The following is a 26363-nucleotide window of genomic DNA, read 5'->3' on the forward strand; positions in this document are numbered from 1 at the left end:
TATTAGCAGATGTTGTCCCGTCCCCAGAGGATGGAGAAGGAGGGAAACAAATGGACCGAACTCCAGATGGTGAGCAGATCCCTCCCCACGCTCACTGTTCCTGAGACAAACCTGCTGCTCCCTTGGGCACACGACATGTGAGAGTCAGGCTGGTGGGCAGGGAAAACAGGCAAGATGAGCTGTGCAGGGTGTGGGGATCAGTGGAAACCCCACGGAATTGAACCAAACAGGTTTGGGGTTGATCACTGGGGACTCACCTGTGCAATACAGGGCTAGAGATGTGCTCTGCCAAGCGGGGGTTTAGTGTTGGGATTTGTAGGCTTTGCTGGTGATACTGGGACCAGCCAGGTCTGCACAGGCTGCAAGCCCAGTTAGGTGTGCAAGTCTTGAGCTGAGTGGCAGGTGAAGGGCTGCTCCTGTCCCACTTGCACTGCAAAACCACACCATGAGATGAAACTGCAGGGACAGGCATCCTGGGCTGGGCACTAGGGGGGAATAATGGCACTGGGGACAGGAGGACACCAGCAACAGGACTTCTGGGAGTTCACAAAGAGACAGGACATGAGATCCTCAGACACAGAGCAAGGGTATCAACTGAATAAAATAATGGGAAGAAAAGAAAACCCCACCTTCTGCAGGGCTCCTGGGAGGGCACTTCTGGCAGGTGGCAGCAGTTGGCTGCAGTGAAGACAGCAGCACAACCTCACTGGTGGGAGGCTTCAGATTTGAGAGGCTTCTGTGTGTGCTGCCACAGCCACGGCTATGGAGACCAGTGGATTTTATGCCTGGTGCATTGATTGAATTGTTCCTGCTGGCCACTTCTCTGCTGTTTGCTCTTCCCAGAGCTAACCCAGGAGGTCCTGGTCCTCCACACATCACTGGCCTGGCATGAGAGAGCTCAATCCAGAGCAGGACATGCCTGGCATCCTGTACTGTAGGGATTTCATGTCTTGTGCAGGTTCAAGCTAGTGCCCTCTCCTGTTCCTGTGAAAGGCTTTGCACATGTGTTCTGCTTCCCTCTAAAGCACTGAGATACCCAGAGGTGCACGACCCGCCTGAGCAGTGCCTGCCCCAGCCCCAGGTGCTCTCCAGTCCTCCTCGTGTGCTCATGCTGTCCCTGTGCCAGGAGATGGCTCTGCCCTGGCACACAAATTCACCTGCAATTTGTCATTTAGTATAATTTTCCCCTTGAGTGCATCTAAAATAATTGTGACTCATTGCTACAGGTAATTAATGGTTTTTTTACAGCATTAAATGCTAAGTGATTACAATTGCTCCGTGCAAATCTGCTGCACTTCGTGTTCCCATCCTTCCTGCTGCCTGTGTCTCTGTACCCGAGGCAGCACTGATTTCTCTGCCCTTAGTTAAATATTGGTGGAAGGGAACCACTCCAGTTCCTCTGGAATCACAAGTCCCTGGTTGCTGCATGGTTAGAGATGGTGGTGGTTTGCAGGTCCAAGGGAGATTCACACAAGTTGAGGGCAGCAGTTCCTGACCTGCATCTGCCCCATTGCTCAGCTCCCATCTGTGCTCATTCTGTGTCTTCATCCTTTCCCACATGGAAAAACTGGGAGATTTTCTTTCTTACAGATTTATTTAATTCACAGAGATTTTGTTTTGTTTTGTTTTGTTTTCCACCAGCTGGCTACCTCCCAAATTTGTCACCACCTGAGAACAGGGTGTATCAACACTCATCTCAGTCTTATACCCAGAACCAAAGGGCTGCAAACCAGAGGGTGATGCAGCATCAGAGGACTCTTGGTAAGGGTAGAGAGTCCTTGAATCTCTTGGCATGTGGCATGACCAGTCAGCACAGGAGCCTGGCAAATGTCCTGGGCTGTCCCTGGTGTGACTGGCAAGGGACAGCAAACCTCTCCCCAGATCTGCATCCCCTGGGTTCTCTCCTCTTCTGATGCCCTTGAGGAGGTGAAAAGTGCCAGGAAAACACCTGGGGAACAAAGCCACCCCCAAGCTGCTGCAATTTCACAACTGCCTTCCCTTGCATCCCGAAGTTCAGGTATTTCTGCTCCTTGCTCTGATGGCCTTTGGGGAGTGGAGGAGCAGGAGTTCAGGAGCAAACTCTGGAACTGGTGGCCTTTGCTGTAGCAGGATGTGACACCAACCTGCAATACCACCTCTGGCACTTGCAGCACTGCTGGTATCACTCCCCTGCTGTTAAAGGAGCACTTGGTGCCAAAGTGCCACAGAAACTGGTGACAGAGTCTGAAGAAGGACCAGCAAGAGGTCCCCACGCCAGGGATGTGTGTGGCTGGAGCACTGCCTTCAGCTGCCATTGCTAAAGTAGCTCAGTTATAAAAGGGCTCCTGTATTACTGTGCAGTGTGTGATGGGTGGGATATGCTGGTCTGCCTGCCACAGGGAGATCTGTGGCAAGGAAAGGAGCGTTATCAAAAAGAAAATGAATCAGCAAGGAACAAAACAAACAGCATGGAGGGACCCAGCCTCCCTGAGGAGGTGGATCACAAACAAAACCCTTCTAGATGCTTGGAAGCAAAAACTGAGGCTGTATGCAGATCTGGACACTGGATATAAAGACAGGAAAATGAAGATATTACTACCTCAGTGGGGAAAGTAGAGATGAGTCAGAGCCAGGAATAATCCTTGAATCATTGTAACTGGTCCTAAAAGTACTTCGTGAGTACTGGGACTCAGACAGAGCCTGCTTTTCCTTATTTGGAATCTAAACCGGCAAGAGAGGGCAGATCCTTCCGCCCCCAGATACCTGACATGCCACATGTCACTCTTGAACGAATCGATTTTCCTAACGAGAGACGAGCTGTTTGTTTGTGTGACAAATGATGCACCCGAGGGGCTGCTGGGAAAGGGGGGGTGGGATGGAGCGGAGCCTCGGCGTGGGACGAGCTCCTGCATCAGGAGGCGGCAGAGAACCTGCAGGCAGGTTGGGTTGTCGGAGGAAAAAAAAACTCATTTTTTTTCAAGGCTGTCTCGTTTGTCCTCACTGTCCCTCCGCAGAGAGTGGGCCAGACGGTGGCTGCACCGGGGAGAGCTTCGGACAGCAGGCACAGGCACAAAGGAAACTCCTGGAGCTTTGCAGGCAGCTCGGGAGCGGCAGAGACACCCGAGTTTGCTTGTGGAGCGGTGGGGAACGGGTGCCAGGATGGCAGTAGGTGCAGTCCGGGGGCCAAAAGTTTTCACAGAGCCCAATGTGCAGCCGGACAGCAGGAGGGGACTCGGGCAGGCGCTTGGGGAGAAGGGCCGGTTTCCCACGCACCAGGTGAGAGCGCGGTCCAGCTTTGTGCTGGTGGGATCCCCTCATCCAGGCGCATCCCTCTGAACCTCTGCCCTTCCCCCTGCAGCCTGCCAGCTGGGATTTTACAAGTCGGCCCCTGGGGACCAGCTGTGTGCCAAGTGCCCCTTGCACAGCCACTCGGAGAGCCGGGCAGCCCGGGTGTGCCGCTGCGACAGCAGCTTCTACCGGGCGGTGCAGGACCCGCCCTCGGCCGCCTGCACACGTGAGTAACCCCCGAGGACCCCCTGCCCCGTCTGCCCTGGTGGCCACCGACGCTGCAGAGGGACAGGCGGCACGTCCTGGGGCACAACAGCTGCTCCCTGGCTGAGCCTGGCTCACTCCTGCCCCTGTGCACGCTGCCCAAGGAGCTCTAGAGCCTTACAACCCTGAGTCTCTGTTCAGGCAGGAGCTTCCTCACTGCCTCTGTGTCGTCCTCATCCTCCTCCTGTGTCATCCTGCTCTCCAAACATCCCTGGCCAGAGTCTTGGAATCAGAGAATCATTAAGGTTGGAGAAGCCCCTAAAATCAGGTCCATCCGTCAGCCCAGCGCCACCACCACGTTCACCACTAAACCATGGCCCCAAGTGCCATATCCACAGGTTTTTTGAACGCTTCCAGGGATCGTGACTTCACCACTGCCCTGCATAGTCTGTTCCAATGTCTGACCACCCTCTCTGGGAAGAAATTTTCTCTTAACACCCAATCTAACCCACCCCTGGCAAAACTTGAGGCTGTTTCCTCTGGTCCTGTCACTTATTCCCTGGGAGAAGAGACCAGCACACCCCTACCCTCTCCTCCCCCTCCAGCTCCAGCCTTTGCAGCTTTCCTTTGCAGAAGTGCACCGAATGGTCACACACCCCTGAGCAGCCACTGGGGCAGCTCAAGTGTTGCTGTGCTCTCCTTCTCTGTGGATGTGGCACTAGGGCTTGTTTTAAGGCCTTAGCTTAGCTCTTTGCAGTTGGCTGCTTTGAGGGACCCACTGCTATTAAAAGGGGACAAGGACATCCCAGGAGTCCTCCTTTCTGTAGTTGGTCCAGAAGGACAGAAAGGCGTGAGGCTGATGGTTGAGGTCAGGGTGAAAGACAGGTCAACAACATCCAACTTGTGTCTCCCTAGGGGATATCCACCCAAGTTTATTAATCTTTCCAGGAAATGTGAGTTTTCCCTTCCCTTTAGATGAGCATATCCAGCTCATCAACACCTTGGCTCTTCCTCCAAAAGCTTCCTGCATCACCGCTGCTTCCTGCTTCCCCCAGAACAGACACCCTCTCTTGCTGTCTGGCATTTGGCATCCTGAGCCATGGCACTTCACCCTTAGCCCTGTCTGTGTCTTCGCTGTCTTGTGTTCGGAGCATTCCTCTCCCTGGGCAGTCCTGTGTTCCCTGCAGCACCGTTTGTACGCTCAGGCACAAACCCAAAATGCCCAAGGCGCGTCTCTCCGTCGGTCCCACGCTCCACCATTCCCAGCACCCCAGCACCCCCTGCTCTGCCTGAACCTCCTCTTCTCTCCCAGGCCCTCCCTCCGCTCCTGTGAACCTGATCTCCAGCGTGAACGGCACCTCGGTGACCCTGGAGTGGGGCCCCCCCCTGGACAAGGGGGGCCGTGCCGACGTGGTGTACAACGTGCTGTGCCGGCGCTGCGCGGGGGACGCGGGGCCGTGCGAGGCCTGTGGCAGCGGCATCCGCTTCGTGCCCCAGCAGATGAGCCTGGTGCAGGGAGCACTGACTGTCACCAACCTCCTGGCACACACCAACTACTCCTTCTGGGTGGAGGCCGTGAACGGCGTCTCCGACCTCAGCCTGGAGTCCAGGAGAGCCGCAGTCGCCAACATCACGACAAACCAGGCAGGTAGGAGGAGCAGACACCCCCCATCTCCAGCCTTTGCCTGTGTGGGTGATGCTGACGTTGCTCTGATGTCTGCATGGGCCAGAACTTGCTCTAACAGCAAAGGGCTGGTTTGGTGATGGGCTTGGAACCCCCGGGAGATGTGACCCCTGTCCTCTCTGCTGCTGGAGGAGGGTTCAGGGAGCTGAGGTGGGACAAGCTGCTGCCCGGGGCACCTCTTACCCTTCTCTGGTTCGTGGTGTCCTTTTTCCTCCCCCTCCCCTTCCAGCTGCTGTTGGAGGCTCCTTTTCTGCAGGAGACAGGGGCACAGAGAACGCTTTTTTATTGGCAGGAACACTAAGTGGAGCATGAATCTTTAAGGCTGTTCCTCCAACCTTCTGTCCCTTCCCAAAGGGCTGGGCAGCAGTTCGTGCTCTGCTCTTAGCTCACACCAATGCCAGGCCCTGGCAGGTGACAGCAATGTTTGCTTAGAAAAGTGTCTCCTATGCATGTCTCACCTCTGCAAATCCCCTGCTGCAAAATGCTATTTCCCCAGAAAATTCCTCTGAGCAGTGCTCTAGCCCAGGTGGGACAGGGCTTTGCTCCAGGGTCACCTGGGCATCTCCCAGAGCCCTTTTCCATGGAGCACACTGTGGGCAGAGAGATGAGGGCAGGGAGTGACATTCCTTGTTAATCCTCCCAGTTTGAAATGAGCCCACAAGAACTTCCTGTGATGCTGAACCCCTTCTGCTCTCGTGGCAGGGGTGTCAGTGGGAGAAACTTGGGGAGCTTCACTGCAATAGCTCATGACTGGGATGAGAACAGGCCCTTTTGTCACTAATGCCAGGCTGTGGCACTTGTGCAGCACGTGGAATTGGCTCAGTCCTGCTGGCTTGATCCCTCCCAATCCCTCCAAGTGGTGATGAGCTGCCTCAGCCTGATGCCTCTGAGGGAGATGCTGTCAGGAAGTGCTGAATATTCCCATTTCAACCTCCCTGCTGCAAAGTGCTGCAGGTGATGTGAAACCAGCAGGATTGGGAATTTGGTAGTTTGTCTGCCGTGCTGGGCAGTGCTCCAGCTGCTGCCCATGGCAGAGCACCCCTGTGTTCCAGGGTGGCTGAGGAACCCCTGATGCACTGCACGGGGGTGCTGCCCCTGCTGGGTGCTGGTCACCCTTATCCTCCAGCCCCATGGCTGAGCAAGGCTGAGGCAGATGCAGCACAGATGCCCCGGGGCTGTTTGGAGCATTGCATGTGCCCATGGAGTTAAACTAATTCCCACCATCCCACCCTGTCCCATCTGCCCAGGGTGCTGTGCACCAACAGCCTTTTCTGCTTCTCAGAGGAGGCAGAACTGAGCTAAAACTGCTGCTTTTCAGTCCCTGGGTACCCCACTGCTGCTGCAGCCCCTGTGGCCTCTTTTAGTCTCTGTGCTGCTCCAGTGACACCCCTGTACTGCAGCCACAGCCACAACAGTTCTGTCTTCCCTAGAGCTGCCACATCCCATTTCCCCCCATCAGTTCAACACACAAAAGGTGCCTCAACCCTTCCAGTGAGTTGGACCCAATGGCTGCACCTGGCCATCACAGCAGCCACTGCACTCTCTGGGGAACTTCCAGTGGGAAATTTTCCAGTGGGAAAAGAGGCTGGTGAGTTGGTTCGTCCAGCTGTGACAGCTCCAGCTGGGGCATGGCAGGTTCAAGAACTGATTCACAGGCTCCCAGCTCAGGCCTGGGAAGGTGACAAGTGTCCCAGGGCAGAAAAGCACACCCAGGACACCTTTAGGCTCATGCTTAGACCCTGACCACCCCTCTGGGCATTTATCATCTCCCCATTCTCTCTTCCCCATCCCTCTCCTGTTACCCCATGTGGGACAAGAGGGGTCAGGGTCCTGGTAGAGACCTCCATGATCTCCACCCTCACTGCCCCTTCTCCTTTCTGGCTCCAGATCACAACAAAGCACCAGTGTCCCCTCCTGCCTGTGCTGGGACAGTGCCCTCCTCTCATCTCCTCAGAGCTCCTTACTCCATGGGAAAGAGATCAAGGCAGCTGAAGCAAGGAAAAGCCTGTTTTCAGCTCCCATCACAGCACTTGTCTCCACATGGCTTTAATTAAACCAGACACCTGGTTCAAACCAGGGGTCCTGCCTGGGGCTCCAGTTCCACCCTTCCCTGCTGCTGTCTCCTTCTGTCCCACCCCTCCACAGTACCCCCTCAGCAGACACCTAACGTGCTGTGTCTGCATCCCCAGCCCCGTCGCAGGTGGTGGTGGTGCATCAGGAGAGCACGGGCCAGAACAGTGTCACCTTGCTGTGGCAAGAGCCAGACCAGCCCAACGGCATCATCCTGGAGTACGAGATCAAGTACTACGAGAAGGTAACGCCGAGCCTGCCGCTGCAGACCAGTCCCTGCCACCCGCCAGCCTCGCACAAGAGGCTTCTTTGGAAGGCTTTGTGGTCGCTTGTGCTGGTGCAGCGAGGTTTTTGGCGTTGCTTTTTTTCCCCCAGGACAAGGAAATGCAGAGCTATTCGACTCTGAAATCCAAGAGCACCACTGCCACCATCTCTGGGCTCAAGCCTGCAACCCGCTACATCTTCCAGGTCCGGGCTCGCACCTCGGCCGGCTGCGGGAGGTTCAGTCAGACTGTGGAGGTGGAAACAGGGAAGCCAGGTGAGTGTGTGCAGTTTTGGCGTGTGGGAAGTGTGGGGCAGGGAGCATGGAGGATGGTGATGCCCTTCTCCATGACCACTGTTCCTCTGTCACACCAGCAGGGAGCCTGGAGGCACTTCAGCCTGAAGGGATTGCTTGAGGTTGCCCTCCTCAGGTACTTAGGGCAAGAGGAAACAGTGTCAAGTTGCAGCAGGGGAGGTTTGGATTGTATATTAGGAAACATTTCTTCACTGAAAGGGTGGTCAGCCACTGGAACAGACTGCCCAGGGCACTGGTGGAGTCACCATGCCTTGGAAGTGTTTAAAAGGCATGTGGATGTGGCACCTGGGGACAACAAGGTTTAGTGATGGGCTTGACAGTGCTGGGTTAATGGTTGGACTTGGTGATCTTAGAGGTCATTTCCAAACTCAAGGATTCTGTGATTCTGTGCTTATACACTAGAAAGAAGAGGGAGGAAGAAGATAGCAGTTAGGGCAGGGAAAACCTGGAGAGGTCCTGGGGCATCGAGCTCCTCTCTGTGCTGATTTGCTGTGTCACCATGGCTTTCTTAGATCTCTGCTTAGTTTCCCCGTGTGTAAATGGTCCCCATATGCTGAGAGAGACCGAAAGCTGGGAATGGATAGGGATAGTGTTTTATCTTTGAAGACCATGACCCCATTGTGGTAGGTACCTTTCTGAGCTCAGCAGAGCATTCCCTACCCCAGCTCACCTCCTTCCTACCCTGCTTCTCCCAGTGTCCCTCCGCTACGACACGATGACGATTGTCTGGATCTGCCTGACGCTCATCACTGGCCTCGTCGCCTTGCTGGTGGTCCTGATCTGCAAGAAGAGGTAAAAGTTTTCTGGAGGCCAGAGAGGGACAGGAGGGATGAGAGAACTTGAGCACAACTTTTCTCCTTTCGGTTTGTGCAGAGCATCCACAGGTCACGGGTTAATAAGCAGCCAAGAGACTTCATTTAGGGGTCACTGCTTTCCCTGCGGCACAGCCAGTATCCAGATCTTTCTCTAATGCCAGCAGGCAGAATAGCAATAAATTAGTATATATACACTATAATATATATAATATATGGATTATCAGTGGCACTAGCAATAACAATACCAGTACCAGTACTACCACCAGTACAAGGGCTGACTGGATGGGCTGGAGGTAGGTCAGGAGGGGAGAGAGCTTTTTGCCATCAGACAGATCTAAGGAATTCTGTGCTACATGGCTGAGCCAGGCATGTGGAGCCCAGGCATACAGCCCAAAAGGACTGCAGCTTTAAGCACTGCCAAGCCTTGGAGAGCACCTGGAAAGTACCTCAATCCAGGCCAAAGTGTCAGTCCAGCAAGACACAGGGATGCAGCTCCTCCTGGGCTGCCCACAGCCCTGGCATGCGCTGCCTTTCACCCTGCCTTTGGGATGCCTGGGGGAGTGAGGGACAGGGGCATCTCTTCTGACCCTTGTCCCCACCCTGTGGCAGGCACTGCGGGTACAGCAAGGCTTTCCAGGACTCTGATGAGGAGAAGATGCATTATCAGAATGGGCAAGGTAGGACTCTCCTTGTGAAGAACTCCAGCCTTGTGGGTGGGCACAGAGGTGGGCTGTTACCCCCTGATATTGCTGTGGTTTCCAGGGGGAAGGGTTTTGACTCCTGCCTGCTTCTGTGAACATGTCTTAGGAGAACTGAGAGGGGCTCTGATTTCAGGGGCGTCCTGGTAATGGGGTTGAAGGGTTGAACAATGTGCCATCAGACTGAAGCAGGATCATCCCAGACAGCAGGGATGGGGGTGGGGGGGGTGATGGAGAGGGACAGTCACATGGAGAACACTTGGGAAGCCAGGTCCTGGGCTGCTCTGAGGAGACTGCTATGCCAAAGAGTGACTTAGGATTCCTTGGGCTGCACCCCTGTGACCCCTCAGCCTGTTGGCCCTTGAAATCCTGCCCCTGCCCATCACCTCTCCTTCCCGTGGGGCTGCCTGAGAGAGCTGTTCTCCTCTCTCCCCTTTGAAACCTGGCAGTGAAGTTCCCTGAGTCCAAGTTCTACGTGGATCCCCATGCCTACGAAGACCCCTGCCAGGCCGTGCATGAGTTCACCCGTGAAATAGAGGCCTCCCGGATCAAGATCGAGAAGGTCATTGGGTCTGGTGAGTCCCGGGGCCCAGCTGCCTCTTTGCATCACGTTGTGCCGTGTCCATGGCCCTGCTGGGACCACAGCAGTGCTCAGCTAGGGGGCTTCATCTGCTCCTTACCCTTGTGATATCCAAACCATGGGTAGAGTGGGGGTTTTTGGTGCGTGAAATGAACCCACTGGAAGCAGCCTGGTGCCAGGGGGGCTACTTGTCAGCAGGTGTGGCACCGACAGCTCAGGCTGACACAGCAGATGGTTCAGCCTGGCCCATGTGGGTGCTCCAACGTGCCACCCTGCTTTGAAACCTGGGGTGACAAGATGCAAACGAAACTGTAAGTGAAATGGTGAATTTTCAGAACAAAAGGGAGTTTTGTGTAGGAACAGGGCTTGCAGGGAAGCATGGGGCAGAGATGGAGCTGGAACTTCACTAGCAGCACCCCAAGGACTTAACCCAGAGCAGCATGAGGAAGCCTGGGTGGGGGTCATCCTTGCTGCTCTGAGACTCCCACCTTTGTTCATTAAAAGCAGTAAAGCAAGTGCTACTGTAATCACTGCTCTTGGCCCCTTTAGGAAAAGGCAGCAGACAGAGGTGATTTCTGATGTTCCCACCCTTCCAGCATTGGGCAATTCTTTCAGAGGACTGAATCCTGGAGGGTTTGGAGGGGATTGAAATCCACAGTGAAATCCAGAGGGGCTGTGAGTGTGCTGGTAGACTGGATGATTCATGGTGTTGGTAAGTGAGTGTGAGAAGCTGAGGAGCTCTCCGTGCCCTCACCTTCCCTTGTCTTGCAGGGGAGTCTGGAGAGGTGTGCTATGGCCGCCTGAAGCTGCCAGGGAAGAGGGAGATTCCCGTGGCCATCAAGGCACTAAAGGCAGGCTACACAGAGAAGCAGAGACGGGACTTCCTGAGCGAGGCCAGCATCATGGCACAGTTCGACCACCCCAACGTCATCCACCTGGAAGGGGTGGTGACCAGGAGTAGGTGGCTGGAAGGGATGGTGGGGCAGAGCTGGGATGTATCTCCCTGTGGGCAACCTGAGGGATGTGGGTCAGGGCTCACTTTAGGTGCACTCCATCCCTCAGCTGCCCCAGTGGCTTTTTGGATATCCATTTACCTGAGATGCCCTCCACCCCGCCCCTGTGCCATCTCTTACAGGACAAACTTCCCAGTGGTGGTTCCACACCTCTCTCCTCAGTGTGCTCCAGGTCAGGGTTATTGGTTTGGGAGATGTCCTACTCAATATTTATTTTAAAGGCTGCCTGTATTGAATCATAATTTGAAAGTCCTCCTTCAACAAGACCCATTCTAATGCAAAGCGTTATGCTAATGGCATGCAAATTTCAGCAGGATAACAAAGCTGACCTATCCACATCAGTAGCACCTGGAGGGAGGGGGTACCTGACTGGGTTACTGCCACATCCCCACTGTTTTGCCAGTGGTGCCCAATGCAGGGGTGAGACCACTCTGAGGGGCTGCATGAGACCCACAGGCCTGGATTCACATCTCTCCCAGTAAAAACTTGTCACTTGGCTTCCCAGAGGAAGGTGACTTCTCTGCTAACTTGACCTCCCTTGTCTTCTGCAGGCAAATTGGTAATGATTGTTACTGAATACATGGAGAACGGCTCGCTAGACACCTTCCTCAGGGTAAGGAGCAAGGCTGTGTTTTTATTCACTGCACATCCCCCTGGGCTGAGCGGCTGGAGGAAAGGCTGGTTCCTTGTCCTCGGCCTCACAGCCACTGCAAGCCCTGTGGGAGAGCTGTGTGTGCTGGGCTCTCACCTCTCCAGCAGACGCAGGCTCCAGGCATCACGTCTGGCTCCCTGGAGTGGCACTGGAAAGGCAGGGACAACTGCCTGAGCACATGTCGGAGGCACTGAGAGGGCAGAAAATGGGCAGGGGACAGGTGGGAGGTGCTGGGCTCAGAGGAGGTACTAAGCCAAAGATGAGAGGCACTGGGGGGGCTGGTTTAATGACAGCAGCAGCAACAGGGTGCCGGCGAAAACCACAAATGACACTGGGTTGTTTTTTTTTTTCCTTTCCAGAAACACGACGGGCAGTTCACCATCATCCAGCTGGTGGGGATGTTGCGTGGCATCGGAGCGGGCATGAGGTACCTGTCGGACTTGGGCTACGTGCACCGGGACCTGGCTGCCCGGAACATCCTGGTCAACAGCAACCTGGTCTGCAAAGTGTCCGACTTCGGCCTCTCCCGCATCCTGGAGGACGACCCCGACGCTGCCTACACCACCACGGTGGGTGGCTCCCTGTGTTGGTCCTTGCTGGCTGTTATTGCCCTGACAGATGGAAAAGTTAGAGACTCTCAGGTCAAAATAGGAAGGGCAGAAATGGCAGTGTCACCTCTGTGCTGACGTTTGGGCCAAAGAGCTCAAACTCAACTCAGCTCGAACGCAAAGAGCTTCGGAGCCTTAATGCATTGTCCTTCACACAGGGACATCCCAGAATGAGTGTGCAGGGAACAGAGAAGCAGGATGTGAGGGCAGGGATTTGATAAACATCCCTGACCAACTGCTCCTGTGGGCACATGTGGCCTACATGTCCCTGTTGGAGTCCTTCCCAAGACTGTGCAGCTCCATCCACTCCTCAGCTATCCTAGAGCCATTGCTCCATAGGTTAATGTCCTGGTCCACTCTTCAGTATTGTGGCCACACACTAGTTTTAACATGTGACTCTGCCTCATTCATGGATGTGGGAAAAGTGGGAATTGGTTTTGCAACCTGTGATTTTATATAGGACACTTGTGTCTGTGAAGCCATTTTGAGATTTTTCTGACCCACCCGACAGCTCTGGAGCCAGATGTGCTCCTCCATGGGAGGTCAATGGAAGCAAAATCAAATACATTTTCATGAAATACATAAATTGCATTAAATAGAAAGAGCTCTTTTTACTCTTCTTTGGCCATGAAAAGAATTAGTGTGCTCCCCTGGCACACCTCTGGTGGATGACATACCATTCCTGCCCCACGTGCTCTGGGAACCACCCAGTGTTCCCTACTCCACAACTTTCCTCTTCTGGTGACTGGTAACCACATTTCCAGCTTAAGTGTATTCTTAGTCCATATATTGCTGATTTTTGTCAGCATTGTCCTTCAGCTCAACATGCCATCCTCTTCAGTGCTTGCCTGCCAAAGCAAGGAGGAACAGGGAGCACATTCCATCCCTTTCCTTCTCTGCTCAAGTCAGGCTCTCTGCCCACACCCAACGTCAGATCCGTGCTTGCACGCTCTGGTAGCCCTGGGGTCCACTTCATCACTCTGAATTCCTATAACTTGAGCACTGAGTGCAGGAAGACTTTGTAAAATAGGTACAGGTGTTCTCCTCGCTCTACTGGAAACACCTTGAAGTCATCCTTCACTTACACTTCTAGGCTTCTCTCGTGTGGGTTGTCCTTCTCAGTCCTTTCCGGAAGACACCGCCCCAGCTTTTTGCTTGTCCTGGATGCAGAGGTCGGGACGCTGAGCACTGCCTGCTCTGAGCCTCCACCGTTGCTTGGTTTTCCAGGGGGGGAAGATCCCCATCCGCTGGACGGCTCCGGAGGCCATCGCGTACCGCAAGTTCTCCTCGGCCAGCGACGTGTGGAGCTACGGCATCGTCATGTGGGAGGTGCTGGCCTACGGCGAGCGGCCCTACTGGAACATGACCAACCGGGACGTGAGTGGGCGCAGGGCGGCGCGGGGACCAGCCTGCCCCTCCTCCGGCCCTGCCCCGGGCCAGCCCAGCACGGGGCTGGGCAAAAGGGGCCCAAAGGTCAGCTCTTGCCTCTCCTGACGTCCCTGCAGGGCTGTGCACAGTGTGCTTGTCCCCTCGGTGGGGACGTCAGAGCGCTGTCCCTCCCTGCAGCCCCGTGGCTCCTGGCTGCTGTTGGCAAGGTGACCCCCAGTGACCAAACCTGCATGCTGGCCCTTTCCAATCCTGCCCATTGCCTGGGGACACTGACTCAAGCCCCTGGTGTGAATGCAGCAGGGGGGTTCCTGCCATCCTGGCTGTGTGCACCATGGGTGTCCCCAGCCCTGCCTGCTGCTCTGGACGAGCCTTTTATGCTGGCTGGAGAGATTCAGCGCATGTCGTGCCAAGTTTCCCAGTCCCTGGAAGGAGTCAGGGCCTCCCTGGGATCACTGCAGTCCCACTGCATGATCCTGCCAGTCCCGGTGCCGAGGGTCCATCCCTTCCACTGCCCAGGTGAGGCTGCTGAGAGCCTCAGGCTGGCACCACCCAGCTGTAGGTTTTGGGCTTGTCTGAGTTATGGGAGGCCACTCTCACCTCAAGAGTAGCATAAAATCTGTTATAATCTAAGTTATAATCCTGAGTACAACCTGGGCTCAAAATTTCCAAAAGGAGGCAATAAAACAAGCATTTTGACTCTGAAGAACCACAGGACTCCTTTTTTTTTTTTTTTTTTTTTTACCTGTGGGGACTGTAAGCTTCTCCCTGCTTTGGGAGTCCTGAGAGCCCCCGCTTTTCCTAGTGTTTTTATTATTTTAAAAGTGGCTTTGGTGACAGCAGGGCATGAATGCAGTGGCTTACACTACCTCCTCCACACAATTCCTTCAAACAGGGTTTCTTCCAGCCTTGCTGAAGAGTGGCTGTAGAACGACCAAGTGTGAGTCCAGCCCTTGTGGCTTGTCTGCTGGAGGGAAGCTGCAATATTTTAGGCCACTGGACCTCTAAATAGCTCTGCTGTCATAGCAGTGATTTCCTGCACAGAACAATTCCCTGTCGTTGAGCATGAAGCTTTAGCTCTGCTCCCTGTGTGACGGCCCCAGCAGCTCAGGCATCAGGGGTCTTCCCATCTGGGGGGGCTGGGAGCGGGGTGGGGGTGCAGCTCCACTGCGGTTTGTGTGGCTTCCTTGCAGGTCATTAACTCTGTGGAGGAAGGCTACCGCCTGCCTGCCCCCATGGGCTGCCCCACCACCCTGCATCAGCTCATGCTGGACTGCTGGCAGAAGGACCGCGGCGAGAGGCCGCGCTTCTCCCAGATCGTCTGCATCCTGGACAAGCTGATCCGCAACCCCGACAACCTCAAGTGCACGGCCACCGTCAACAGGTGAGGGCAGAGCATGTGTGTGGTGGGGATAAGGGATATTTCAGCTCAGCTCTAGCACTAATGGCTTCCCTCGAGACCATGGGCACAGGTTGTGGTGGGCAGTGGGAAGCTTCCTGCACTTCACTGCCTTGCTCCCAGCTGTGGCATCCCCATGCCGAGGTCAAGTATGTGCAGCAGTGCCCATGCTCTGCCCTTAGCAGCCTGCGAGGGCTCTCTCTGTCCTGCCCTGCAGGATGTGTGCCCAGCTGGCCAAGAAGGCCAGTGGCACCTGGCTTGTACTAGCCATAGTGTGGCCAGGAGACCAAGGCAGTGACTGTCCCCCCATGCTGGGCACTAATGAGGCACCTCAAATCCCAGGGGCAGTTTTGGGCCCCTCGTGACAAGACAGACACTGAAGGGATGGAGCATGTCAAGAGGAGGGTAAGGGAGCTGGGAAGGGGCCTGAAGAGTCAGTCATGTGAGGAGTGGCTGAGGGAGCTGGGGGGGCTCAGCCTGAAGGAAAGGAGGCTCAGGAGGGACCTTCTCGCTTTCTCCAACTCCTTGACAGGAGAGTGGAGCCAGGTGGGAGTCAGGCTCTTTTCCCAGGGAACAAGTGACAGGTCAAGAGGAAACAGCCTCAGGTTGTGTCAGGGGAGGTTTGTATTGGATATTGAGGAGAATTCCTTCATGGAAAGGGTGGTCAGGCACTGGCACAGGCTGCCCAGGCCAGTGGTAGAGTCACCATCTCTGGAGGGACTTAAAAGATGTGTGGATGTGGCCCTTGGGTCCATGGTTTAGTGGTAAAGATGGCAGTGCTGAGTTAATGGTTGGACTACACGATCTTAGAGGGCTTTTCCAGTCTTAGTGATTCTTCAGGTGCATTCAGTTGGACCTCACAGCCTGGTCAGTTCAGACCAACACCTCCTGCTCTAACCCCTTCTGTCCTGCTCCCAGGTTCACCCAAACACACTCGGACAGGGGTCTCCTCGACCTGACCAGCTGCTTGACTGTGGAGGACTGGCTGGACTCCATCCGGCTGGGGCACTACCGGGACAACTTTGCCATGGCCGGGTACTCCTCCCTGGGCATGGTGATGCGCATGAACATCGAGTGAGTGCCAGAGAGCAAACAGCACTGGTTGAGTGTCCCTGCACTGACCCACTAGCCCCAAACAGTGACCGTTCTGCCTTGGCTGGCTTGCTCTGGTTGGTCCCTGGTGCCTCACCACATCCCTATGGAAATGGTGTTGAGACCTGGGACAATGTCCAAGGCCATGCTGAGCTTCGAGAGAAGGTGTGGGAGTTGCACTGAGAGGGTGTGAGCACCAAGTCACCTCCTGTGGCTCTCCAATGTCACCAGAGGCCCGTAGGTAATTTGGGTGCTTCGGGAGGTCGCTCAACCCAACCTCCTGGTCACAGCAGGGACAGGCAGGAGGTTGCTGACTCCTTGTGCTTCTCACCTTCAATTCCCCTGCAAAAGGCATTTCTGGACCAGAGCGTGGCTGTGCCATAGTACACAGCTTCTCTGGGATCACCAGGAAACAGATGGAGCTGGGAGTTACCTTGGAGCTTTTTGAGACCCCCCTGCACAGGACTGGCTCCCTGCAGGGTGCAGCCAGGCAGGGAGGCACCGTCCAGGCCTCAGGGGAAGTGGAAGGTCTTTGACACATGACCAAGGCTGGGTTAAGGAAGGAGGGCAGGCGAAGATGTGTCTCACTATCCTCCTCCTCCTGCTGTAAGGAGCTTGATCTCCCACCTGTCTGGGGAGTTTCCAGGATGGAACATCCAAGTAGTATCAGAAAAGAAGGCAACTATACCTGCTCCTACCCTAGCCTTACATCCCCCATCCCTTGCTGTTACCATTAGTAACAGGCAACAACCTCTTCTGCCTCTAAGGAGACTTGTTCCCTGTCAAAAGGCTTGGAGCTGGTGGATGGTGGTCCCTGGGGCTCAGGAAAGACGTGCCAGTGCACACCTTGGTCGAGGTGTGGCAGGTGGAGAAGGAGGCAAGGAAAGGGAAGACAGACAGAGGGACTGTCGTGTGCATCAATTGGGGGCTGTACACAGGGCCTTTGCTGTGGGATTGAGCTGATAGTGATCCTTGTTTCTCATGCACATCAGGGAAGCTTTTGAGTGTGGAAGGCTCATCATTCATCCGTCTTTCTGACTGGGTTATCTGAGGGCATCTCACTAAAACTGAATCCAATTTCAGAGCATCGATCTTGTCACCTACCAGCCTGTCAGGAGTGATCCCCCTCCTGCTCCTGCTCCCCCCAGGGCTGTCACAGTGGCCCTGTCAGGAGGAGGCACCCGAGGGAATGGCAACCTCTCTGTCTGGGAGGATACCCATGGACCCTCAGCAGGACCAGCCTTGTGCTGATGGGCAAGGGGAGAGGAGCCAGGCCTGGGCCCCCAGACTGGTCCATGGGGTGCAGTTGTCTGCATGGGGCCTGGCACAGGTGTCTTTGTCTGGCAGTGTCTTTGTTCTCCAGGGATGTTCGGAGTCTGGGCATCACCATGATGGGCCACCAGAAGAAGATCTTGAGCAGCATCCAGGCCATGAGATCCCAGCTGCTGAACACAAATGGCCCCAGGAGACATCTCTGATCACCAGCTCCGCAGACACACATTGGGCATTCCTTAACACTTACCCTGGCAAAGGGGCAGCAGGGTAGTGAGCGGGAAAGGGGGCACCAGACCAGGAGCTGGAACCCTGCCAGCATCTCTGATTTCAGCATGGGTGGAAACATGGCATTCCAGATACCTCGGTGGTCCTGCTGCCTCCTTCCCCCATCTGAAGGAGGGAGCAGCCTTCCAAGTGGGCTAGGGACATGTCATGCCTCTCTACTATGTCCCTGTGGGACTGGGGGTCTCCACACAACTGTTCAGGACGGGTGGAAACCCCTTCACACAGCAGGATGGTCCCAGCTACCCCCGCAGGTGGAGGGGTATCAGACACATCAGCAATACCAGGAGGAGTGGGACTGGGCTTGCCATGGCACACAGCTCCTTGGATCTCTGAACTGAGCAGGGCTTCACAGGCTGCCACACAGCCTCCCAGTACCTCCCAGTGTACTCCAGCCTGGACGTCCTGAACTGCACCAGCCTTCAGGTGACTTCACAGTCCATCTCTGCCAAGCACAGGAGGGCAGGGGACAGAGTACAAGGTGGCAGTGCCAGGAACAGCTGGCTCTGCCTTCAGAGGAGACTTCCCAGCGTGGAGGAGAGTTGTCCAGGGCCTGCTGCCTGGATCCTCAAGAATTTCCCAGGGTGCAGCAGGACACTCTCTCCCTCCTCAACCCACCAGGACAGCTTCTCCCTGGATCCAGCACAGCCAACCAGGGCAGCCCAGGCACATTTTCTAGGGCCACAAGCTCAGGTTTCTCCACCAGCAGAACCATCCTGGCCTCCTCTAGAACAGAGAGGAGTGGGAGACTGTACTCCCATCTTACACGATGGAGAGACAGAGAAACTTCTGCCAAACTCTTCTCTGGTTTTATATTACCCCAGAGAAACCCAAGAGCTGTGATGCCACAAGGCTGCCTGTGCCCAGGGCTGCCAGGTCACCTGCAGAGAGGGGTCCTCCCAGCATTTCCAGCTGCAGAGTCCTGTGCCTGGGGACACGGGCTCTGGGCACAGAGGATCTCCACCACTACCCATCTGGTGACCCCAGTGACTAGGAGGGTAGAGGGTCCTCCACATCCCTCCTCTTCCCCACAGGAGTATCTCTTTGGGCAAGCTTGCCTGATGCCTCTGAAGATATGTGGAGCTGGTCCAAGAGGCTGAGCTGGCTGCAGAGCTGCAGATGAACTGGGGAGAGGGGCAGGCTGTGGGCTGGGAAAGTTTTTTTTTTGGGGTGTAAATACAATTTTCTATGGGTTTGGGAACTGTTTTACTGAAATAGGAAGTTAAGTACACAAAAATGGTCTCAAAGCACAGAAGCCTCAGTTGTGGGGCTGAACTCACTGCAAAAAAAATCTGCTGGGGATGTGGCTGGGGAGTGGGGGCTGGAGAGGAGAAGGGCTGGAGGGGAACCACAATCACTGCCAGGATCCAGCCTGGCCCACAGCACCCTGTCCTTAGCACTGGCACAGCAAACCCAATGCAGGTAGTGGTAGGACTTGGCTGTTCCTCCCAGGGCTGTTTGGGCACAAGGGGGGTGGGGGGCGGGTTAAAGCCATTTCTCAGCTGCAATAATCCTGGCTAAACTGGCCTTTCCAGGGCTGGCTTGGCTTTCCACGCAGGGCTCTTATGTCCTGATGGATTCTCTGACTATGGCGGGCACTTTACTTCTTCCTATGGAAGCTTTTTGTAACGGGGGACAAGATGCAATGTGTTGTTTCATTTCTATTGCACCCTGCGTCCTGCACTCAGCCCTGTCCCAGGCCCTCCCCACAGCTGGACAGAGTGACAGCAGAGTGACAGAGGGTCAGCCCAAGCCCTGCAGCACAGGGTGGTGGGTGCTGGCCGTGTCCTCCCTTCCCAACATTTGGGACTCCCTGGAGGGTGAGTCCGTCATGGACACACTGGTGAGAGCAGAGGTCAGACCAGTGCCACAGACCTGTGTCCTTGGGGGTTTGCTGGGCAACCCTGGCCAGGTGGGCTGCAGGATCTGAGGCTGGGAGCTGCCAGATGGCCCCTTTCCGGGTGGTTCATGAGTCAGATCCTGCAGCATGGGGTCACTGGGCTGCTCTCGGCTGCAGGGATGGCAGGGCAGGGTTTGCCTTTTATGTTCAGTGTGCACTTCCTCCTGGACAATAAAAATCCTTCTTCCCACAATCCGTCTCCTTGCCTGTTATTGCCCTGGTCTGCCCAGAGCTACCACCACTTGCAGTGAGAATAGAGGACACCCTGGCTGCTTCAAGGGGGCCAGCACTGGGATGCTCAGCCAGCCACCACCTTCCTCACCCCAGAAAGCCTCCCACATGTGAAGGATGCTTCCCTGGGAAGCAGGAGTATCCGTGGGGTGGGCCCACAGGGACAGGTGAGGGACAAGAGGGTGGTTTGTAGGCTTGCTGGGGTGGGGAGAAGACTCTCCAAACCCACCAAGTCATTGCTATCTGGGAGCATCTCATGCAGGAGATGATGCAAACACAGGATATCTTGCATGCAAAGGCTCCTCTGAACCTTGGGGGGCTCTTGCAGGTTTTCCCAGACCCAGGTTTACCTTATTCTGGAAATGCAGAAATTTTTTAAAAAGAAGGAAAAAAAACCCCCAACCAAACCAGTAAAACCTCTGTCCTCATCCCCTAAAGTCTGAGGTGAAGTATGGTGTAGGTGGGCTTGCAAGATCCTTCCTGTGGGTGTTTGACTGTTCCAGCTGCCCTCCAGTGAATGAGCCTGGCGATCAGCATATGAATTGCAGGACATTTTCAGGAAAGGAGCATGTTTTTCTTGCCATATAAAGCCAAAAGAGCACCACAGCACAGGGTAGGTTAGAGTTAGGTTTGGTTCAAAATGTGTCACTGCCTGCTCAGGTGCTCACAGCCTTTGTAACCCTTTGAGGATGGAGGTGACCATTCCAAGGCCCAGCTCTGCTTCCCACCCTGGCTACGGGGAAAGACCAGCCTGGCTGCCCATGGCACTGTGCAGCTGGGTCCTCCCAGGCCCTTCCTTCACTGTCTCTCTATCAGGTTATCCTGCCAGCCCATCCAGAGCTTCCTTCCTCCCAGTCTCCCATTCCACCCTTCTCTCTGGTGCCCCTTTCCAGAAGCATTAGCCTCCAGGCTGGACAAGCTGCTCCTGGGCAGTCTCCCCTGTGCTGAGGGTTGAACTTACAAGCCCTGTGCTCTGCATTCCCCCTCACCTACCCCATTTCACTACTTACATTTCCCATCCCATCCCTTCTCCTTTCCCCCTGTGGCTGCCCCATCCCTGGAAGTGTCCAAGGCCAGGTTGGATGGGGTTTGGAGCAACCTGGACTAGTGGAAGGTGTCCCTGCCCATGGCAGGGGGGTTGGAATGAGCTGAGCTTTAAGGTCCCTTCCAATCCAAGCCGTTCTGTGACAAATATGGTTGGAAGGAATCTCTGAAGGTCACCTCGTCCCAGCCCTCCTCACGCCTGTGCAGGTTCTGCTCAGACTCCTACCACGTCCTGCAGACAGGGACAGCAACCACATCACACCTTGCTCATGGTCCAGCAGGCACTGGGCACAGTGGGGCAGACTGGAAGTGCTGAGGCCTGTCACACTTCACCCAGGGCACGTGTTTCACTAACTTGTTTCAGTTATTGATAAAGGCATTATCCACATTGTGCAGAATGCACCAGGTTTTCTTACATTTCTCATACCCAAACATTTGATCTGTGGAAGGATCAGTGCTGGTGCCTGGCTCCTCCCAGCAGGTTTGGGCAGGGGCAGTGGCACTCAGCCGTGCTGGTGTGTGGGTAGGGGCCCACAGCAACCACAGACCATGAGGACCATGCCCAGGGCATCACCTTGCTCACAGCCCCCAGGAAGACGAGGCAATGGTGTGTCATTTTTAAAGATATTGCCATGAAATCACAGTCCTGGCAAAGGCCCATCACTGGGGACACTTCTCCAGCACACAGGGCCGTGTTTTCAGAGCTCCTGCACTGCTCTGTTCCCAAAGCTGAGCCGAACTGTACACGGGGGTGTCCCATCTGGCCAGGCTGGGGACAGGGACCCCGATGGCTGAGGGAGGAACCAGTTCAGCAGAGGAACTTAGGGAACCTGTCTGGGGGAAGGGGCCAGTCAAAAGGCAAACTCTTCCATCCCAGGAGAGATGATGAACACCCTGGCTCATATACACCAGCAAACAAACCCTTCCTGTGTCAAAAGAGCCCTCAGGATTTTCTCTCCTCCTTCCAAGAGACTTTTATTCCAGCTTGCACCACCGGGAGCTGGTCCTTCCCTAGTAAAACAGCTTTTCCTTTCTACTCACACCCAGCACTACCCCGAGCTTCCAATAACTCATCTCTGAAGCGTTTTCTTTCCAGCTGCCCGGGCCCGGCTTGGCTGTGCCATCAGCAGGCGAGGCTCTGCGAGCTCTGTGTGCCTGGAGGTGGCAGTCTGGACCTGCAGAGCACCTGCAGAGCCCTGCACGGAGCTGCCCGCCCCAGCCCCGGTGCCAGCCAGGTTTGCAGGGTCAGATGTGCTCCGTGGCCGGCGGGAACAGATGGTGAACTCGCCTTCGGATTCACTGATATGATTCCTGTCTGATCACATACCAGCTCAGTCTGCCAAGGAAGGCTGTATTCCCAAAACACCTTCTCTCTCTGCTTTTAGCACAGTCGTTTAGCACCATGTCCAAGTAAATTACTCAGGATAATCCGATGTAAGATAGAAATATCAGCCCCAGCTGCTGCTTTAACCCTTGGAAGGATTACGGGTTAAGTTCTGTGTGGGTTTTGAAGTACCCCGTAGGTCACACCTTGGAAACCACGATCAAGGAGTGAGATAGCAGCACAGCTCATCCCAGGATGACAGGATTTCCTGCTCTGCCATCAGGACAGTGTCTCCCCACCTCAAGCAAGCCAGGCTCGGGGAGGGATGAGCCAGGACTGCAGCAACCCTGACTTCTGCTGCAGGGCTGGGAATATGGGGCAGGATTCAGAGCAGAAAGGCAGGTCTCAGATTAGAAGGGATCCCTTGTTGCAGCCACCTGCTGTGACAGTAGAAGGAGGAAAGGAATGGCATTTCATCTCCTGCCTGTGAAGGTGCCTTCCTCTCTCCTTTGGGCGTAAAAGGGAACCTGGACTAAGCAGCTTGGTTTAACCTCCAGTTATATGATGTGCATCCAGGGCAGTCCCATCAGTCCATGGGATGCAGCCTAAAGCATCTCACTCAGAGGGGAATGCCAGGGGACCCCCCGACAGCCCAGCCCCTCAGGGACCTGTGTCCCAGCCCACGGAGCCCGGGATGTGAGGTTTTGCAGAATGGGAGCAGGATCCTCATGCCTCAGCAGTTTGTGGGGCCCTTGTCCAGCAACCCAGGCACAGTTACACCTGCTTTTCTGAGAGGGCTGTCAAAAATCCCCAATATCCAGTCAAACAACAGAACCTCTCAAATTTCCTGGGCGAAAACTCCTGACAGTTGTGTTTTGGAAAATCCCAGTGCGCAGTTACTGCACCTCCTGCTCATGCTGATCCTTCTGGAAGGGAATTGTAGGCAATCTGCAAGTGCCAGAAAGAATTCCGAGTGCAAAGCTGGGAACATTCCCCTAAACCTGTCCTGCTTATCCCTGGAAGTAAAAAAAAACAAGCAAGAAATGATTTACTGAGATGAAAAGACCAAGGGGTTGCACACCACATGGGGAACTTGTGAAAAGGGTAAAAGCTTTGGAATTTGTTGATCTCAAACCCCAGCTATGACATGTTATTTTCATTTTGCTGATCCTGAGAGAAGGTGAAATCATTCCCAGCGCTCATTGGTGTCTACCTGACCCCAGAGTCACTTATCCTTAAAGATTTGTTATTACTCATCCTGTGTCTCATTTCCTCCCCACATTCTGAAGATGTCCTGAAAAGTGACCCTTGCAGGGAGCAGGAATTGGGACAGAGGGAGCAGAGGGGTGGCATTGAGCAGGTAACAGCAGGCAACATGCTCTTCCCAAGCACAGAACTGTGCAAATGATGGGTGATCAAGGATTCAAGGGAATGGAGTGAAGCTCGCCAGGGGAGGTTTAGGTTGGATATCCGGAAAGTTCCTTCCCCCAGAGGGTGGTTGGGCACTGAACAGGCTCCCCAGGGCAGTGGGCACAGCCCCAAGGGTCACAGAGCTCAAGGAGCATTTGGACAATGCTCTTGAAGACATGGTGGGACTGTTGGGGCTGTGCAGGTCCAGGGGTTGGACTCGATAATCCCTGTGAGTCCCTCCCTACTCAGGATACTCCAGCATTTTATGACTCCCTGATTCTAGGGAGGAGAGGCAGTGGGGAGCAATGGTCTTCATGCCTGGAGAGGAGCTGAGGGAATGTGGAAAGACAGAAACAATTTGGGTGGATGTGCTTTGGTGACTGATGGGACCTGAGGCTGGAGATGCAACAGCATGTCCCAAAGTCACCAGGTGAGCTCACATCTCAGTGCAGAGGGGAGGAGATGGAGATACAGAGGACAGAGAGGCAGGAGGAGATGGAGGTGCAGGAGATGACAGAGGCAGGAGCAGCAGGATTACTCTCCCTGCCCAGCAGGACCGACTGCACCCTGCATGGACACACAGCAGGGAGGGATGAAGCCCCATTTAACGCCTGGCTCCTCTAAACCTGTTATCAAAAGATGAGGTTCCTCATTACAATTCCTTTATTTCTCTCACATTCGGAGCTGCCAGTGAAGGGTCAGCAGCACTTATGAAATTTTCAATTCTCGCAGGTTTTGAATTTACATGTTTTTTTCTATATCTGAGCTGAAAGAAGATTATGAATAAAAGATTAAAATTGGATGTCTCCAATCATTTAAGAGAAATGCAATGAGCATTTATTCCAGGAACAAGCAGGAGCCAAACACCACTGCATGCAGACCAAAAATTAGCAGCAAACTCCAAACAGGGTCCGAACAAAAGGTTGTGCTCTTTGATGTGACACTTCTGGGGTGTGGGAAGGGGGACCTGGAAATCTTGGGGCTCTGCAGGGTCTCAGGAGCAAAGGCTCCTTGACTTTAGATGCTTTAGAGGAGAGATGACTGCTGGATCCATCGATACAGTTCCACCACTGAGAGGTGTGAACATCACACAGGAGCACCTTGAAGAGCAATAGAGCTCTTCAGGAGGGGTGGAGGGATGGGTGGTGAGAAAGGCAAAGTTGCTAGGACAGGTTTGGGTGAAGTAGGATATGACTGAGAGACTTGGGAAGAGCTGAGGCAGGAGGACGAACTGGATCTGAGGAGCACAGGGAAGTCAAGGTAGGTCTGAGTGGGGCAGTAGCTGAAATGAGAGATGAGGGCAAGCTGTGCCTGGTGTGGAAAAGGGCTTTTCATATCTAGAGGCAAAGGTTTATTGAGGCTTTGCAAAGGGAACAAAAGCTGTAGTGAAATCTTTGCCTTCTCTGCTCAGAGAGATGAAAAGAGGATGGAACTTGCTGGTGTGTGGCTCCTTCTCTGGCCATGGGCACATTTCTGTGCATGTTCTCACCATGCAAAAAAACCCACCCTTTGCTCCAACCAAAATGTGATCTTCCTCCCTGAATCCTTGTTTTTCCAGGCACTTTGATTTCAGTTCACTTCTCTATCAGTGCTCTGAGACTTTGGGGAGTAGGAGCAGACATGGCTTTTGTTCCCAGCACAGCCCCCTCAGGCTTTGGGGACATCCAGCCTGACAGGAGCTATGAGTGTCCTCAGAGAGGTTCCTGCCTCAGTTTCCCTCGTGCTTTCTTAGTTCTGCTCCCACACCTGAGCCAGAAGCTCAGCTCTCACCCCTCCATGCCACAGGTCCTGTGCCCACGCTGTGTCTGTGCAGGTGCCACCACACATCTGTGTTTGCCTGGAATTACCTGTTCAGAGAGCCCCAGGGGCTCATGCTGGGGGGGGGGGATGGAGGCAGCAGAAGGGCCTGTAATCAGGAGAGGCTCTCAGGACCCCAGCCATGCTCAGCAAGGACGTGCCACATCCCTGGGTGGCATAGGGAACACGGTGCTACAGGACAGCCTGCCCTGTGACAGGTGACAGCCCCACCATGAATATGATGCTGGACAGGAGAACCTGGAGGTCCCTTTCACCAGGCCGGGTGGATCCTGTCAAACTTCCAGGCAGTGAAACATCTCTAAGCAGCAGAACTCGTTGATAAATGCTGTACATAGAGCACTCAAAAACGTTATCATACAGCTCTCCGGGACATTTCCACACCTTCCACCTTTTTTACCAGCAAGGGCTTGGTCCTGCAGCCATAGGCAGCATCCCTCCCCCCACTCTGTACCTGTCCGGCATCTCTTGGATGCAGAGGGCAGCCAGCACGAGGAGCTGCTGTTCCCACAGCCTTTGTGGAGAGAGCTGACAGCCGGCAAGCGTGTGAGGCAGCAGTGCCCCCGCAGACAAGACGGTGGCAGCCTCAGCTTGTGTCTGCACATGTCCGGGAGGAGGCATGGTCGAGGGACCTGTGACGGCTTCCTGCAGGCAAAGCTTCACTTCCAGCTCGCAATGAGCCTGGAGGCACTGTCCTGGGGGAAAGCGACCCCGAGGTGTTTTGTAGCTCACCTGCTCCGTACTCTTCCCTTGTCTCCTTGTCCCCTGCTCTCCTGGCACTGTTCAGCTGCTCCCTGAAAGCCTCCCACCATGTCTCCTTCACCTTCCTCCCAGCCTGCTGAGGGCACCCAGCAGGGTGATGAAGCACCTGTGGTGGTCAGGGATCTCATGGTGCTCAGGTGCTCGTAGGACAAGGAGGGAACGGCTTTAAACTGAAAGGTTTAGATGGAATATTAGGAAGAAATCCTTTCCTGTGAGGGTGGGGAGGCCCTGGCACAGATTGCCCAGAGAAGCTGTGGCTGCCCCATCCCTGGAAG

At 54.8% G+C, this 26363-nt stretch overlaps 1 protein-coding gene across 2 annotated transcripts in view; it reads left to right on the forward strand.

The window, feature by feature from the left end:
* The window catches only part of EPHA8 (EPH receptor A8), a 49442-nt gene extending 29757 nt beyond the window's left edge, over positions 1-19685 (forward strand). The window contains exons 4-17 of one of the 2 annotated variants that reach the window (XM_027746815.2): positions 3338-3493; positions 4784-5119; positions 7345-7469; positions 7601-7763; positions 8498-8594; positions 9227-9294; positions 9765-9890; positions 10667-10852; positions 11460-11521; positions 11920-12129; positions 13396-13641; positions 14748-14938; positions 15872-16027; positions 17409-19685. In XM_027746815.2, the coding sequence (XP_027602616.1) occupies positions 3338-3493; positions 4784-5119; positions 7345-7469; positions 7601-7763; positions 8498-8594; positions 9227-9294; positions 9765-9890; positions 10667-10852; positions 11460-11521; positions 11920-12129; positions 13396-13641; positions 14748-14938; positions 15872-16027; positions 17409-17523 (2237 nt within the window). In that variant the 3' untranslated portion in view covers positions 17524-19685. The remainder of the gene's footprint in view (positions 1-3337; positions 3494-4783; positions 5120-7344; positions 7470-7600; positions 7764-8497; positions 8595-9226; positions 9295-9764; positions 9891-10666; positions 10853-11459; positions 11522-11919; positions 12130-13395; positions 13642-14747; positions 14939-15871; positions 16028-17408) is intronic. The other variant, XM_027746816.2, reaches the window with a different exon arrangement.
* Positions 19686-26363: the final 6678 nt, after the last annotated feature.

This window comes from Pipra filicauda, unplaced genomic scaffold (genome assembly GCF_003945595.2).
Source record: "Pipra filicauda isolate LSUMZ 115617 unplaced genomic scaffold, ASM394559v2 scaffold47_size6085603_pilon, whole genome shotgun sequence".
NCBI classification, from domain to species: Eukaryota; Metazoa; Chordata; class Aves; order Passeriformes; family Pipridae; genus Pipra; species Pipra filicauda.